Genomic DNA, 12,197 nt, shown 5'->3' with positions numbered 1-12,197 from the left:
CGCTGCTTTGTGCTGATTCATTTTGGAAGGTGGAGGAAGGGAGCTGCCCCATTGACCTTGGAGGAGGAGGAGGAGGAGGAGTCAGGGCCCCCCTGTGAGAACACTTTTGAGGGGGCGTGTCTTCAGAGCCAGGTTATGGCCAGCAAACAAACGCACCTTCGTGGGGCTGCCTTTTGGTCCGTATAAAACATAAATGTCCAGTCTATTTCAGGCACTGAGCTGTAGAAACAAGGCCTGCGCCTTGTTTGCTGGCCTTGCAGAGGATGTGAGCAGAGCAGGGCCAGGCCGCTGCCCGGGTGGCGCTGGCTCCCACGGGGCCCTTGGCTGGCCTTGACCCCGTGGGCATTGCTCAGAGCCGGCTGCTTCTCACGGCCGTGTCCTTCCTCACCATCCCGGTAGGTGAGAAAGAGTGTCTCTGACATCAGAGGCCTCAGGCGGGCCACTCCAGAAGCCCCCTGCCGCTATTGCCGGCTGCGTGTCTCGATCATTTCAGACTTTGAAGTTCTGGGAAGGAAACTGAAGAACTTTGGGGCCCAGGTAGTTTTCTCATCCATCCTCCCGGTTCTTGGAAGAGGCTTAGAAAGGGGGGGGGAATACTCCGGATGAACGACTGGCTTCGAAAGTGGTGCCGTCGTGAGAGTTTTGGATTCTGGGACCACGGGCTACGCTACTTGGAACATGGACCGCTGGCAAGGGATGGGTTGCACCTCACAAGGGCTGGAAAGAATGAGTTCGGCCACAGCATGAAGAACTTAATCAGGAGGGCTTTAAACTGAATCTTACGGGGGTGGGAGACGTAAATTTTGAGGCAACAATGGATGAAGGCCCATGCACCACAGTACAGAGAACAGCTCCAACAGTGTCCCAAAATAGTGTCTGCAACAAGGTAGGAACAAAGCCAGACTATAAAACACATGGTCTTCGATGTCTATATGCTAATGCCCAGAGCATGGGAAACAAACAGAACGAACTTGAACTCTTATTACATGAAGGCAAATACGACTTGATAGGTATAACTGAAACTTGGTGGGATGACTCCCATGACTGGAATATAGCAATTGAAGGATATAACTTGTTCAAAAAGAACAGAAGAAATAGAAAGGGAGGTGGAGTTGCACTATGTGTTAAAAATACCTATCCCTGCACGGAAATACAGGCGGATCAGACTGGGAGCCCCGTCGAGAGCATCTGGATTAAAATAAATGGGGCTAGGAATAAAAAGAATATGATAATCGGAGTCTACTACCGACCACCCAATCAAGGAGAAGACGAGGACGAAACTTTTGAGAAACAAATTGCCAGTGTTTCAAGGAAGTGTGATGTAGTAGTGATGGGGGACTTCAATTACCCTGATATCTGTTGGGAGACCATTACTGCCAAAAGCGGCCCTTCCAAGAAATTCCTGACATGTACGGGTGATAACTTTCTCCTACAGAAAGTGGTGGAAGGAACTAGAAGGTCGGCAATCCTTGACTTGTTATTGACCAATAGGGATGACTTAGTGGATAAAGTGGCAGTCACGGGAACTCTGGGGGAAAGTGACCACGTCATACTTGAATTCTTGATTATGAAGGAGACAAAAGTCGAGCAGAGCCATACACGTACTCTGGATTTTAGGAAAGCTGATTTTAATAAACTCTGAACTATAATAATTAAGGTCCCGTGGCACGGGAGCCTAATGAGAAAAGGAGTGCAGGATGGGTGGGAGTATTTAAAAAAGGAAATTTTAAAGGCACAGTTACAAACAATTCCAACAAGGAGAAAAGATAGAAGACAACAGAGAAAACCAATGTGGCTCCACAAAAAGCTTAGAGATGACCTGAAAACAAAAAGGGATACATATAGGAAGTGGAAGGAAGGCCAGGCTACAAAAGAAGAGTACAGACAAGTGGCGCAGAAGTGCCGAAATGGCGTCAGGAAGGCTAAAGCTGTGAATGAGCTGAGATTAGCGAGGGATGCTAAAAGCAATAAAAAGGCTTTCTTCAGATACGTGAGTAGTAAAAGAGGAAAGAAATGGTGGTTCAACTGCTTAATGAGGACGGCAAATTGATAACAGACGACAAAGAAAAGGCTGAAATGCTCAATTCCTACTTTGCCTCGGTCTATGACCCCCCTGGAAAAAGTGAAGCAGAAGTTGAGGGGGCAGGATTGCAGTTTGAGATTGATAAACAAATGGTCAAAGAACACCTAATTTCCTTGAATGAGTTTAAATCTCCAGGGCCCGATGAACTGCATCCGAGAGTAATGAAAGAGCTAGCAGAAGAACTCTCAGAACCTTTGTCTATTATCTTTGCAAAATCATGGAAGACTGGTGAGGTGCCGGACGACTGGAGGAGGGCTAACGTCCCTATCTTCAAAAAGGGCAAAAAGAAGGAACCTGGGAACTACAGACCAGTCAGTCTGACATCCATCCCTGGGAAAATTCTGGAGCAGATTATAAAGAAGTCAATCTGTAAACACCTTGGTACCAAATGCACAGTTACAAGATGGGGGACACTTGGCTCAGCAATACTACAAACGAGAATGATCTTGGAATTGTTGTAGATCGCAAGCTGAATATGAGCCAACAGTGCGATATGGCTGCAAGAAAGGCAAATGCTATTTTGGGCTGCATTAATAGAAGTATAGCTTCCAAATCACGTGAGGTACTGGTTCCTCTCTATTTGGCCCTGGTTAGGCCTCATCTAGAGTATTGCGTCCAGTTCTGGGCTCCACAATTCAAGAAGGACGCAGACAAGCTGGAGCGTGTTCAGAAGAGGGCGACCAGGATGATCAGAGGTCTAGAAACAAAGCCCTATGAAGAGAGACTGAAAGAACTGGGCATGTTTAGCCTGGAGATTGAGGGGAGACATGATAGCACTCTTCAAATACTTAAAAGGTGGTCACACAGAGGAGGGCCAGGATCTCTTCTCGATCCTCCCAGAGTGCAGGACACGGAATAACGGGCTCAAGTTAAAGGAAGCCAGATTCCGGCTGGACATTAGGAAAAAACTTCCTAACTGTTAGAGCAGTGCGACGGTGGAATCAGTTACTTAGGGAGGTTGTGGGTGCTCCCACACTAGAGGCATTCAAGAGGCAGCTGGACAGCCATCTGTCAGGGATGCTTTAGGGTGGATTCCTGCTTTGAGCAAGGGGTTGGACTCGATGGCCTTGTAGGCCCCTTCCAACTCTGCTATTCTATGATTCTATGATCAGAAGCCCTTCTCCCGGGGTGTGCAGCCTGGGGTCTGCAATCCCACCGTTTCGGGGGATTTGGAGCCAGCAATCAACACTGAGGCCTGTTTCCTGCATGTGCCGTGCAAACGGGAATGTGGGGCAGGGTGGGGGCAGCAGCCGATTATGTCGGGGTAGAAATGCCCAGGCCCTTGCTTGCATGGCCACCCACCCTGACAACCCCCGACTTCGTAGCCTACTTCTCACACACACAAAATACTCAGTCATTTACCTGAGTCTCCTCCTGGTTCATCCACTCCACTACCCTGTGAGGTGGGTTTGGTTGACTTCTCTGAGGCCACATTTGAATCCTGGCATCTCTAAAATCCGCCCCCACCCACCAGCTTGCCTTTGCCTACTCCAGGGACAGCAAACATGCAGCCCTCCATAGACATTGGACTGCAACTCCCAGCAGCCTGGCCAGGGGGAATTGTAGTCCCAACGACTGGAAGGCCGCATGTTCATCATAGTTATCCCTCTTCACCTGTGCAACAGCAGCCCTACTCCCCCGACCCCCAGCCCTCTCAAGGAAACTTGAGGCCTTGTGGTGTTCAAGAAAAAAAACCTTTATTGCTGTTTTTCTTTTCTTTTGGGTTTTTTTGCTTCTGGTATAAAACGAAGGGGGAAGACATCCCATGTACAAAATGCTACGACGCACAGCAGCCCCCCCCTTCTGAGTGCTTCAGTTTTGGGGGGAGGGGAGGGAGCCCCTGCTGTAACCTCACAGGGGCAGCTGGCTCAGATGAAGGCACGGTGCTGGGCGAGGGCAGGGAGGCTGTGTGCAAAGAGAAGCTTCACATCTTAACCTGTTTTTTGGTTAAAAAGGGAGGGGTAGAGGGGGCAGCTGCTGCCTGGACACAAGTGGGGTGGGGCGGGGGTCGTTCAGTTCACTGTGTCCTTTTTCACCCCCTCCCTGTAAGTGCAGCGGGAGGCAGGCTGAGATGGCCAGTGCATGGCGCCTTTTGGCTGGCTAGTGCCAAAGAAAGGCAAACCAGATACGCGCTAGCCAGCCCCAGAAATGGGGCAAAGAGGCACGTGGGGGCTCTCTCCTCCCCCAGCCCCCATCACTAGTGCCTTCGTTAAAGCTTGGGTTGGCCTCCTGCCCCCCAAGGTGACGCAGGCTGGCCTCTCCCGCCACCGGTTCAGCGGACAACTTTTGTCTTTGTCGAACTGTCTTACAGGAGCAGGCAGCAAGCGCAACATGTGCGTGCACACCCTTTTTAAGAAAAGCGGGGGAGGGTCTTTGGCTTCAAGAGCAGTCGGGAACAGTGGAAGACAGTGCTTGAGTTCATAACCTGGAAGAGAAAGTGCCGGCGCTGTCCGGGAAGGGGGGGCTCCGCTGTCCACGGGCCCCCTTGGTCACAGATCTGTGAATCCTTTGGCTGAGTGAGGAATGGGTCGTGTACCCTCACCTCTTCACATTGCAAGACTGGCATGGGGGGGGGTGGAGGGGGCTAAAGGTTTGCTCAGATGAAGGCCTGGCTGACTTCTGACAGCCCCTGCCAGTGAGCCAAGCTGCACTTTTCCTGGGACCTCGTCAGGAGCTGCTGTTGTGAAAGCAAAGTGTGCTCAGGAGAGCATTGGGCACTTTCGATCTTGAATGCAAGGGCAGCCCTGCCGGATCAGGGCCACGGCTACTGGTCCATCTTGTTACTACAGTGGCCAACCACAGGCCCCAGTGCGGAGCCCACAAGCAAGAGACGTGCAACATCACCCTCCAGCACACTGCCTCCGAGGGGGGAGCATACAACCATCACAACTGGTAGCCACCACTAAACTTCTCCTCCCTGGAAGTGACCTGTGGGTATTCCTTTACAGGACTTTCTGAAGGCATTGAGATTTAAGGCTGCCATGTTTTTTGTTTTCCTTGGCAGGGCTCTTGCCATTTATCAGCCATTTAACAGGCAGAAAGTCAACAGGTGCAGCTGTTTAAAGGTGCAGGAGTGCCCTCCCCCAACAAAGTTGGAATGACCAGGGAAATGAGCAACATTTCTTGTGTCACCTTAAGCAGCAGCAGACAATTTGTGGCCCTCCTGACTGGCCTACTTCTCCCTGATCCATCACCATTATGCTGAGTAGGGTGGATGATAGTTAAAGGCCAAAACATCTGGCAAGCCACAGCTGGCTCACCCCTGCTTGGAAGGCTAACACTCTTGGGCAGGCAACGGGATAGACCGTGGGCAGAGAGAAACCCTGAAAGTGGTGGAACAGAACGGCCCTGGGAGGCATAAAGGCTGCCCCTGAGCATACTATGGGAAGCTGACAGGTACCCAAGATCAATTCAAGGACATGTGCACTGCACATAGAAGAGTCACCAGCTGCTGTCGCCCTTTGTCAGCTTTGGTGTGCTAAGGATGCCTTGGACTGCTGTTCCCAGAACCTCCCATGCAGGAGCTCGGCTCCCATTGCAATCAATCTGCAATCTAGCAGAGCCTTTTGATAGGAGAGAAGTTGTACTTTCTGCTTTTGGCCCTTATGTGCTCAAGTAGTAAGTGGCACACAGCTATTGCTTTTCCCCTTTAAACAGGCCCAACAGAAAATGTTTATACCAAGATTGCAAATAAAGATCTGCCAATATATATCTATAGATATATAGAGAGATTAGAAAATTAATTTGCAGTCTCCCAGTCTTGGCCTCTCTCTCTCTCTCTCTCTCTCTCTCTCTCTCTCTCTCTCTCTCTCTCTCTCTTTCCCCCTGGGGGAAAATCCCCCCTCCCCCTGCAGTTCAGTCTAAAAGAACAGCTCCCGTTGACACCCACGTAGACCAGGAGCTCTGGGAAACACACCGGGGACCCAGGGGAATGGATCCGGAGCCATGGCTTCACTGGGCCTAGCAACCGCCCCTGTCCACAGGGAAGGCGGGCAAAAGCTGCCCTCCCCCTAAACACATTTGGAGCGAACGCTGCCCTCCCCAAACGCGTCTGGAGGGCAACTCCCGCCCCTCCCAGCCATTCGCCCCTGGCTGTCTCCAGCTCTCTATGGCCGCCGCCTCTCCCGATGGCTGCTTCCCCTCCTGCCACCACGCTTATGTGGATCTTTTAAAGTGCTACAAGTCTTTGGGCCGGTTTTTCTGCAGCCACAGACCCCCTCCGCTCAGTTGAGCTGAAACCTTGCCAGGAGATGCCTCACCCCCGCCGCCCGCCGCCACAGGAGGCAGAGGGAGAGCAGGAGCAAATGACCCCAGGACCTTCCTTCAGGGTGGCCAGCCTGCCTCTGCCTAGAGAGCGACACAGACACAGGTGTGACAGGGGGCCCTTTTCCTCCAATTTCCAATCTTGAGGATTCACGCGGGGGGCGGGAATAAGGTGAGTACGAAATTGATGCAGATGGGGAGGGAAAGATAACTTCCCCCGCCCCCTTGTTTGTAAACAAACTCTCAAGGGGGGGAGCGTTACTAGGGTCTTCTACACCTTCTGGCAACACTATTCCACACTTGGCACCGAGGCTGAGACCCCATAGCACAACTCCTTTGCAATGGAGGGTGGGGAGAGAGGGAGAGAGAGAGAGAGAAGGAAGAAGTTCAACATGCCACGTGGATAGATTTGAGAGAGAAAGAGAGATTCCTCCCTCCTTGAGGAGTGGGACCCCCTCCTTGGGGTGGGGAGGGGGCTTCAAATTTGCTCAGTGGCTGGAGGCATTTATATGCTCTTCTCTTCCCCCCACCCGCAAAATTATCAGTCTCTCCCAACTGCCTGCCTTCCACGCGGGTTGGACTACCACTTCCATCATGCTGGCTGGGGAATGCTAGGAGTTGTAGTCCAAGCCCTCCGCAGGGCCTCCGGGTGAAAGGGAGGCTGAGCCAAGCCCATCTCCCCGCGTGTAAGTAGCCAAGGGCCCGGAGGGGGGCGTCTCCAGGGGCCCTTTCCCTGTGGCGCTCGCTTTCTTATGCGCAGGGAGCTGCCTTCCTGTCACGGGAAGCGCACTCGGCCGGCGATGGCCCCGTGCCCCAGCAGCCGCGCGCGGCTTTCGTTCTGCGTAATGGGAACTCAGATCTCCGCTGACGCAGCCTTCGCGCCGCAGGGAGATTGGGAGCGGATGGGGGGTCCCCCCCTCTCTCTCTGTCCCCCTCCCCCCGCCGCCTTGCCGGTCATGAGGTCCTACAGATGGAGGAGGAGGGGAGGAGGGCTCCTGTGGGGCGGGCTGCCTCTGAGGTAGGGAGGGACAAATTCACGATTCCCTGTGTCGGGGGCGCGGGGGGGGGCAGCAGCTCCAAAGCCAGGCCGAGGACCAGGGCGGCCCCCTCCGTCCGCGCGCCCCCTCCAGCGGTCCGTCCCGAGGGTGGGGGGCGGAGGGGGGCCCTCCTTGGCAGCGCCCCTGGCCCCCCTGCGACCAGCCCCCAAGCGCGGGTCAGGGCGGCGAGAAGCGCTCTATGGTCCGGGCGTGGTGGTCGTTGTGCAGGTGGGCGGCGGCGGCGGCGGCGGCGGCGGCGCCCTGGGCCAGCACCTCGGCCGCCTTGTCGGCGCTGAGGCCCAGGTAGAGGCTCTCCATGGCGGCCTTGGGGTCGGCCAGGAAGTGGGGCCCGTGCGCCAGCAGCCCCTTGGCGTCGTGCTGCCCCTGCTGCTGCTGCTGCTGCTGCTGCTGCGCCAGGCGCGCCATGGCCAGCACGCCCTCGGGGAAGTCCAGCTTGAGCTTGCCGTCGGGGCCGGCGGCGGCGGCGGCAGCGGCGGCGGCGGCGGCGTGCATCTTCATGTGGCTGAGCAGGTTGCGCTGCTGGGCGAACTTGCCGCCGCACACCTGGCACTCGTAGGGCTTCTCGCCCGAGTGGATGCGCATGTGCTCGGTGAGGCGGTACTGGCGCGTGAAGCGCATCCCGCACGCGTCGCAGGCGAAGGGCTTGAGGCCCAGGTGGCTGCGCATGTGGCGCGTCATGGTGCCGCGCTGCGTGAACTTCTTGCCGCAGATGGAGCAGGGGTAGGGCCGCGTCAGCCAGTGCGTCTTCTCGTGCTGCCGCAGCGTGGCCGGGTCCTTGTAGGCCTTGTCGCACGACGAGCAGCGGTAGGGGCGCAGCAGGTCGCAGCCCGGCGGCGGCGGCGGCGGCAGCGGCAGCGGCGGCGGCGGCGGCTTGTCCAGGAAGGGCGCGCCCTGCCCGGCCTCGGCGGCGGCCTCCTTGCGGTACAGCTCGTCCTCCTCGTTGTGCGCCTCGACGTGCGCGTTCAGCTGCTCCGACGACGGGAAGCCCTTGCCACACGGGATGCACACGTACAGGTTGTCGCCGCCGAAGCCGTCCGGCTCGTAGCCCAGGTAGCGCTCCAGGCTGCCGGCCGCCGGCGAGGGCCTGCCGCTGCTGCAGCACCCCGTCTCGTCGCTCGTGCTCTTGTCGTTCTCCAGGTCCTCAGCGTCGCCGCCGCCGCCGCCGCCGCCCGGCTCGCCACTCTCCAAGCTGCCGTAGCGCCGCGGGTGCGGCGGCGGCGGCGGCGAGGGCGACTCGCCCTCCTTGCGCTCCAGCTCGCCCCCGGCGCCCAGCCCGCCCTTGCGGCGGCGCCCGCCGGCGCGGCCCTCATCCTCCCCGTCGTCCTCGTCGTCCTCGTCCTCGACGTAGCCCCCGCCCAGCGGCTCGGGCTTCATCCAGTGGTACAGGAACCCAGGCCCCACCTCGGCGCGGCCGGGCTCGGGGCTGCCGCCTCCGCGGGACTGCTGGTACGAGGCGGCGGCCTCAACGAAGGCCGCGTGGTTGGATAGCAGCGCCGGGCTCTCCGGCCGGGCAGGCAGCTGCGGCAGCAGCAAGTTCTCGCGGCCCTCGACCACGGCGCGCAGGCGGCTCTCGGCGCTGGGCAGCGGCGGCAGCGGGTGGTGCCCGGGCGAGGGCCCGTTGGGGCTCTTCTTGGACAGGTCGAGGCCGCAGAGCGGCGAGCAGAGGCGCTCTGGCGGGCACAGCCCGTGCGGGTGCAGACCGGCCGCGGCAGCCGCGGCGGCGTACAGCTCCCCGCAGTGGGTGCTGAGCGGGTTGCCCGGCTCGACGGCCCGCGGCGGCGGCGCCCCGTAGCAGCTCTGGATGACGGGCGTGGCGGTGCGGAGGCCGCGCGCCAGCTTGCCGAAGGGCGAGTAGCCGCCGCGCAGCTGGCAGTACTTGCCCGAGCGCTTCAGCTTCCTCTTGCACAGGGCCACCAAGTCCGGGATCTGCAGGTAGCTGGCGGCGGCCAGGACGGCGCCCAGGCTGGGCTCGCCAGCCTCCCCGCCTCCGACGCCCGGGCCCGCCTCGGCCTCGGCAGGGCCCAGGCGGCCGGTGTAGATGAAGTCGAGGACGGCGCGGAAGACGGCCGGGCTGACCATCTCCTGGTCCAGGTTGATGAGGTTGTCGTGGACCACCAGGGCCTTGAGGTAGGCGCTGCTGGCCGCCAGCACGTTCTTGTGGGCCCGGAAGAGCGCGTTCTGCACCACCACGATCACGTCGCACAGGAAGCCCTTGGTGCGCTGCGCATTCAGCTGGAGCAGCAGCTGCCGGGAGTGGCCCGTCGGCTCCGAGGCGTCCAACATCGCGGCGCCTGCAGGGGGGAGGGGAGCGGCACACGGGAGAGGGGACACAGAGAGAGACAGAGCGCCCGGCGTCGCCGTCAGTGCAGGCCCGCACCGCGGCCGCCCTCGCCCCTGGCCCGGCTGCTCTCTGCGCCTTGGTGCCCGCGCGCAGGGCGAGGGGGAGTTGGCGTGTCGGGGGGGGGCTGTTCCCCGGGCCGGGGCGCCTCGCCTTGCGCTCTGGCCGCCTTCCCCCACCGGCCTCCCCTTATAGAGGGGCTTCCCCTCGCAGGCGGGCGAAGAAAGGAGGAGGAGAGGGGGGTCCAGCCCTCGGTATCTCCGCCGATCGCATCACACGCCCCCCTCCGGGCAGGGGGGCAGGGCTACGCGTTCACACCTGGAGAGGGCAGCGCCGCCACAGCCTTCACACATCTTGTTGGCTTTCTCCCCCCCACCCCCCACCCCCTCAGCCAGCTCCCCTCACGGGACGAGTCAGCCGAACAGTACAGCTGCCGCCTGCTCCGGAGCCACGTCGGGGGCGCAAGGAAGGCCGAGCAGAAGCCGGGCTCTTTGCTGGACGCCTGCGGAGGCCCAAGGAGAGACCCCCGCGAGGAGTCTTTCCGGGGGTGCGGAAGGCCAGCAGAAAAGCGCAAAGACTTCCCGGCAAAGCCACTTTCTCGCTCGCGTTTTGATGATGATAATGATGATTATTGTTGTTATTGTTATAGTTTTTATTATCCCTTGCTTTTAAGGCTGCTGCGAGGCTGACCCCACGTCCCTACTCGGGAGTAAGCCTCGTCGGACATAGCGGGGCTTTCTCCGGAGTAAACGCACCGGACCATGCGGAGCAGTTTGAAAAGTGGGGCATTTTTCCAAGCGGTCTCTCGAGCGCGCCTTGCCCTGTCCCGCGGCGGCGCTTCAGGGCGCAGCGGAGGGGTTTGGGGGGGCTCCTTGGGGGCCCTCCCCTCGACACCCAGGCCTGCCTCTCCCTTCCCCCCAGGCTCCGAGGCCGTCTCCGGAGTTCCCAGCCCTAAGCGAAAGCCGGCGTGCTCAGCTCCCTTCTGGCTGCATGGAACCAGGGGCGACGCCTGCCCGGGCCGTCTTGTCCCCCACCAGACCTGGAGGGTCGGCCCACGGGGAGGGATTGCGTGGGGTGGAGGGAGCGCTGATCGACTCCCTCTCCAAATATCGATCCCTAATCCGGAAACGCTAGGCGGGGAGAACTTCGCAGGGGAAAAGCGCGGCGCGCCAGGCCGCACAACGTCAAGAAAAAATAAAATTTTAAAATGCGAAAAATGGGGCGGGGGCGGGGGTGGGGGAGAGAATGCCCTTCAAAACCCAGAAGCTGCTTGGAAAAGGAAAGGTGGTTTCTTGCAGGGAGAAGGAGATCCAAAGATCCTTGGGCGGTGGGAAGAGGAGGGGCGGCCCTGGCCGGAGGGTGTAGCCCGGAGGAACTCGGACAGCAGCCGAGCAGCGCGGCGCGGAGCCGGAGAAGCAGCGACCCGAGGCCTCTCGGCCCCCGAGCAAGTCAGCGAGCGAGCGAGGTGAGCGCCTGGAGGGGGGTGAGCTGGGAGTCCGCGGCAGGGCGGGCGCCCCCTCCCCAGCCATCCCGGAGCCGCGTCGCCACTTTCTCCCCCGAAGGGCCGCTTTCCGTCTCGCTTCGCTTTGACATTTCGGGGCTGGGGCAGGCGGCGGAGCCAGGATTGGGGCCGGGCTTGAATGGATTGGGGCCGCGCGGGGGGGGGGGCTTTGCAGCTCGGACGGAGTTTGGGGTCCAGCGCGCCTGCTGGCCGCCCCTTCCCTTCCCGAGCGGGGGGAGCGGGGAGGGGGAGAACTCCTTTGGTCCCGTACGAAGGCATCGCAGTCCGGAGGCTCACTGCCCGCCCCTGCCCCGGCGCCCGCGCTTACCTGGGAGCCGCGTCGAGTCGGCCAGGCAGGCGAGGTCGGTGTGGACGCGCATGGCTCCCCCGGGCGGCTCGCTGCGCCCCTCGCCAGCGCCTCAGGCCGCTTGGTGGTAGTGGCGGCGGCTGGCCTCCATGTGCCGAGAGCGCGGCGGCGGCGGAAAAGGTAAAGGCCCGGCCGCGAACTCCGCCTGACCCCGGGCTGAACTCGGGCGTGCTAAAGGAGCCGCCGCGGCATCCCTCCGCCTCCGAGGCAGCCAAGCGGGCGGTGGGACTGCGGGGAGTGGGGGGAGGAGGAGGGGGAGGGGGAGGAGGAGCCGGCCCGACGGGGCTCCCAGAGGAGCAGCCCCAGGTAGGAGGGGAAAAAGGCCCACCCAGCCCCCGGGGGGAGTGAGGAGGGAGAGGGCCGGCCCCTGAAGCCGGGGGCGGGCCAGGCCCGTCTGGGAAAGGCGAGGCGCGCACTTGGGGTCCCCAGACCACCCCGTCAGGTCCGGCCGAACTCCGGGGGGCAGGAGCCCCGTGCTCTGGGCCGGGGGAGTCCGGACTCCGGGCCTGTAGGGGGTCCAGCCCCGTGCTCCTGGCTGGGGGGGGGCAGGGGGCGGCGACACCCCCACCCAACTAAACTCTGGCAGA

The 12,197-nt window shown here is 60.1% G+C and overlaps 1 protein-coding gene across 1 annotated transcript; it reads right to left on the bottom strand.

The window, feature by feature from the left end:
- Nucleotides 1–7,560: 7,560 nt before the first annotated feature.
- HIC1 (HIC ZBTB transcriptional repressor 1) lies at nucleotides 7,561–9,695 on the bottom strand. The gene has a single exon (XM_063146770.1). It carries the CDS (start codon nucleotides 9,685–9,687, stop codon nucleotides 7,561–7,563), a length of 2,127 nt encoding a protein of 708 aa, XP_063002840.1. The 5' UTR covers nucleotides 9,688–9,695.
- Nucleotides 9,696–12,197: the final 2,502 nt, after the last annotated feature.

The sequence above is a fragment of the Elgaria multicarinata genome, chromosome 22 (genome assembly GCF_023053635.1).
Source record: "Elgaria multicarinata webbii isolate HBS135686 ecotype San Diego chromosome 22, rElgMul1.1.pri, whole genome shotgun sequence".
NCBI lineage: Eukaryota > Metazoa > Chordata > Lepidosauria > Squamata > Anguidae > Elgaria > Elgaria multicarinata.
The sequence above is the reverse complement of the archived record's forward strand: the minus strand, read 5'-3'. Positions and strand labels throughout refer to the sequence as shown.

What these genes read in the sequence shown, in the direction of transcription:
- HIC1 (XM_063146770.1), bottom strand. Translation starts at nt 9,687, where the DNA reads ATGTTGGACGCCTCGGAGCCGACGGGCCACTCCCGGCAGCTGCTGCTC.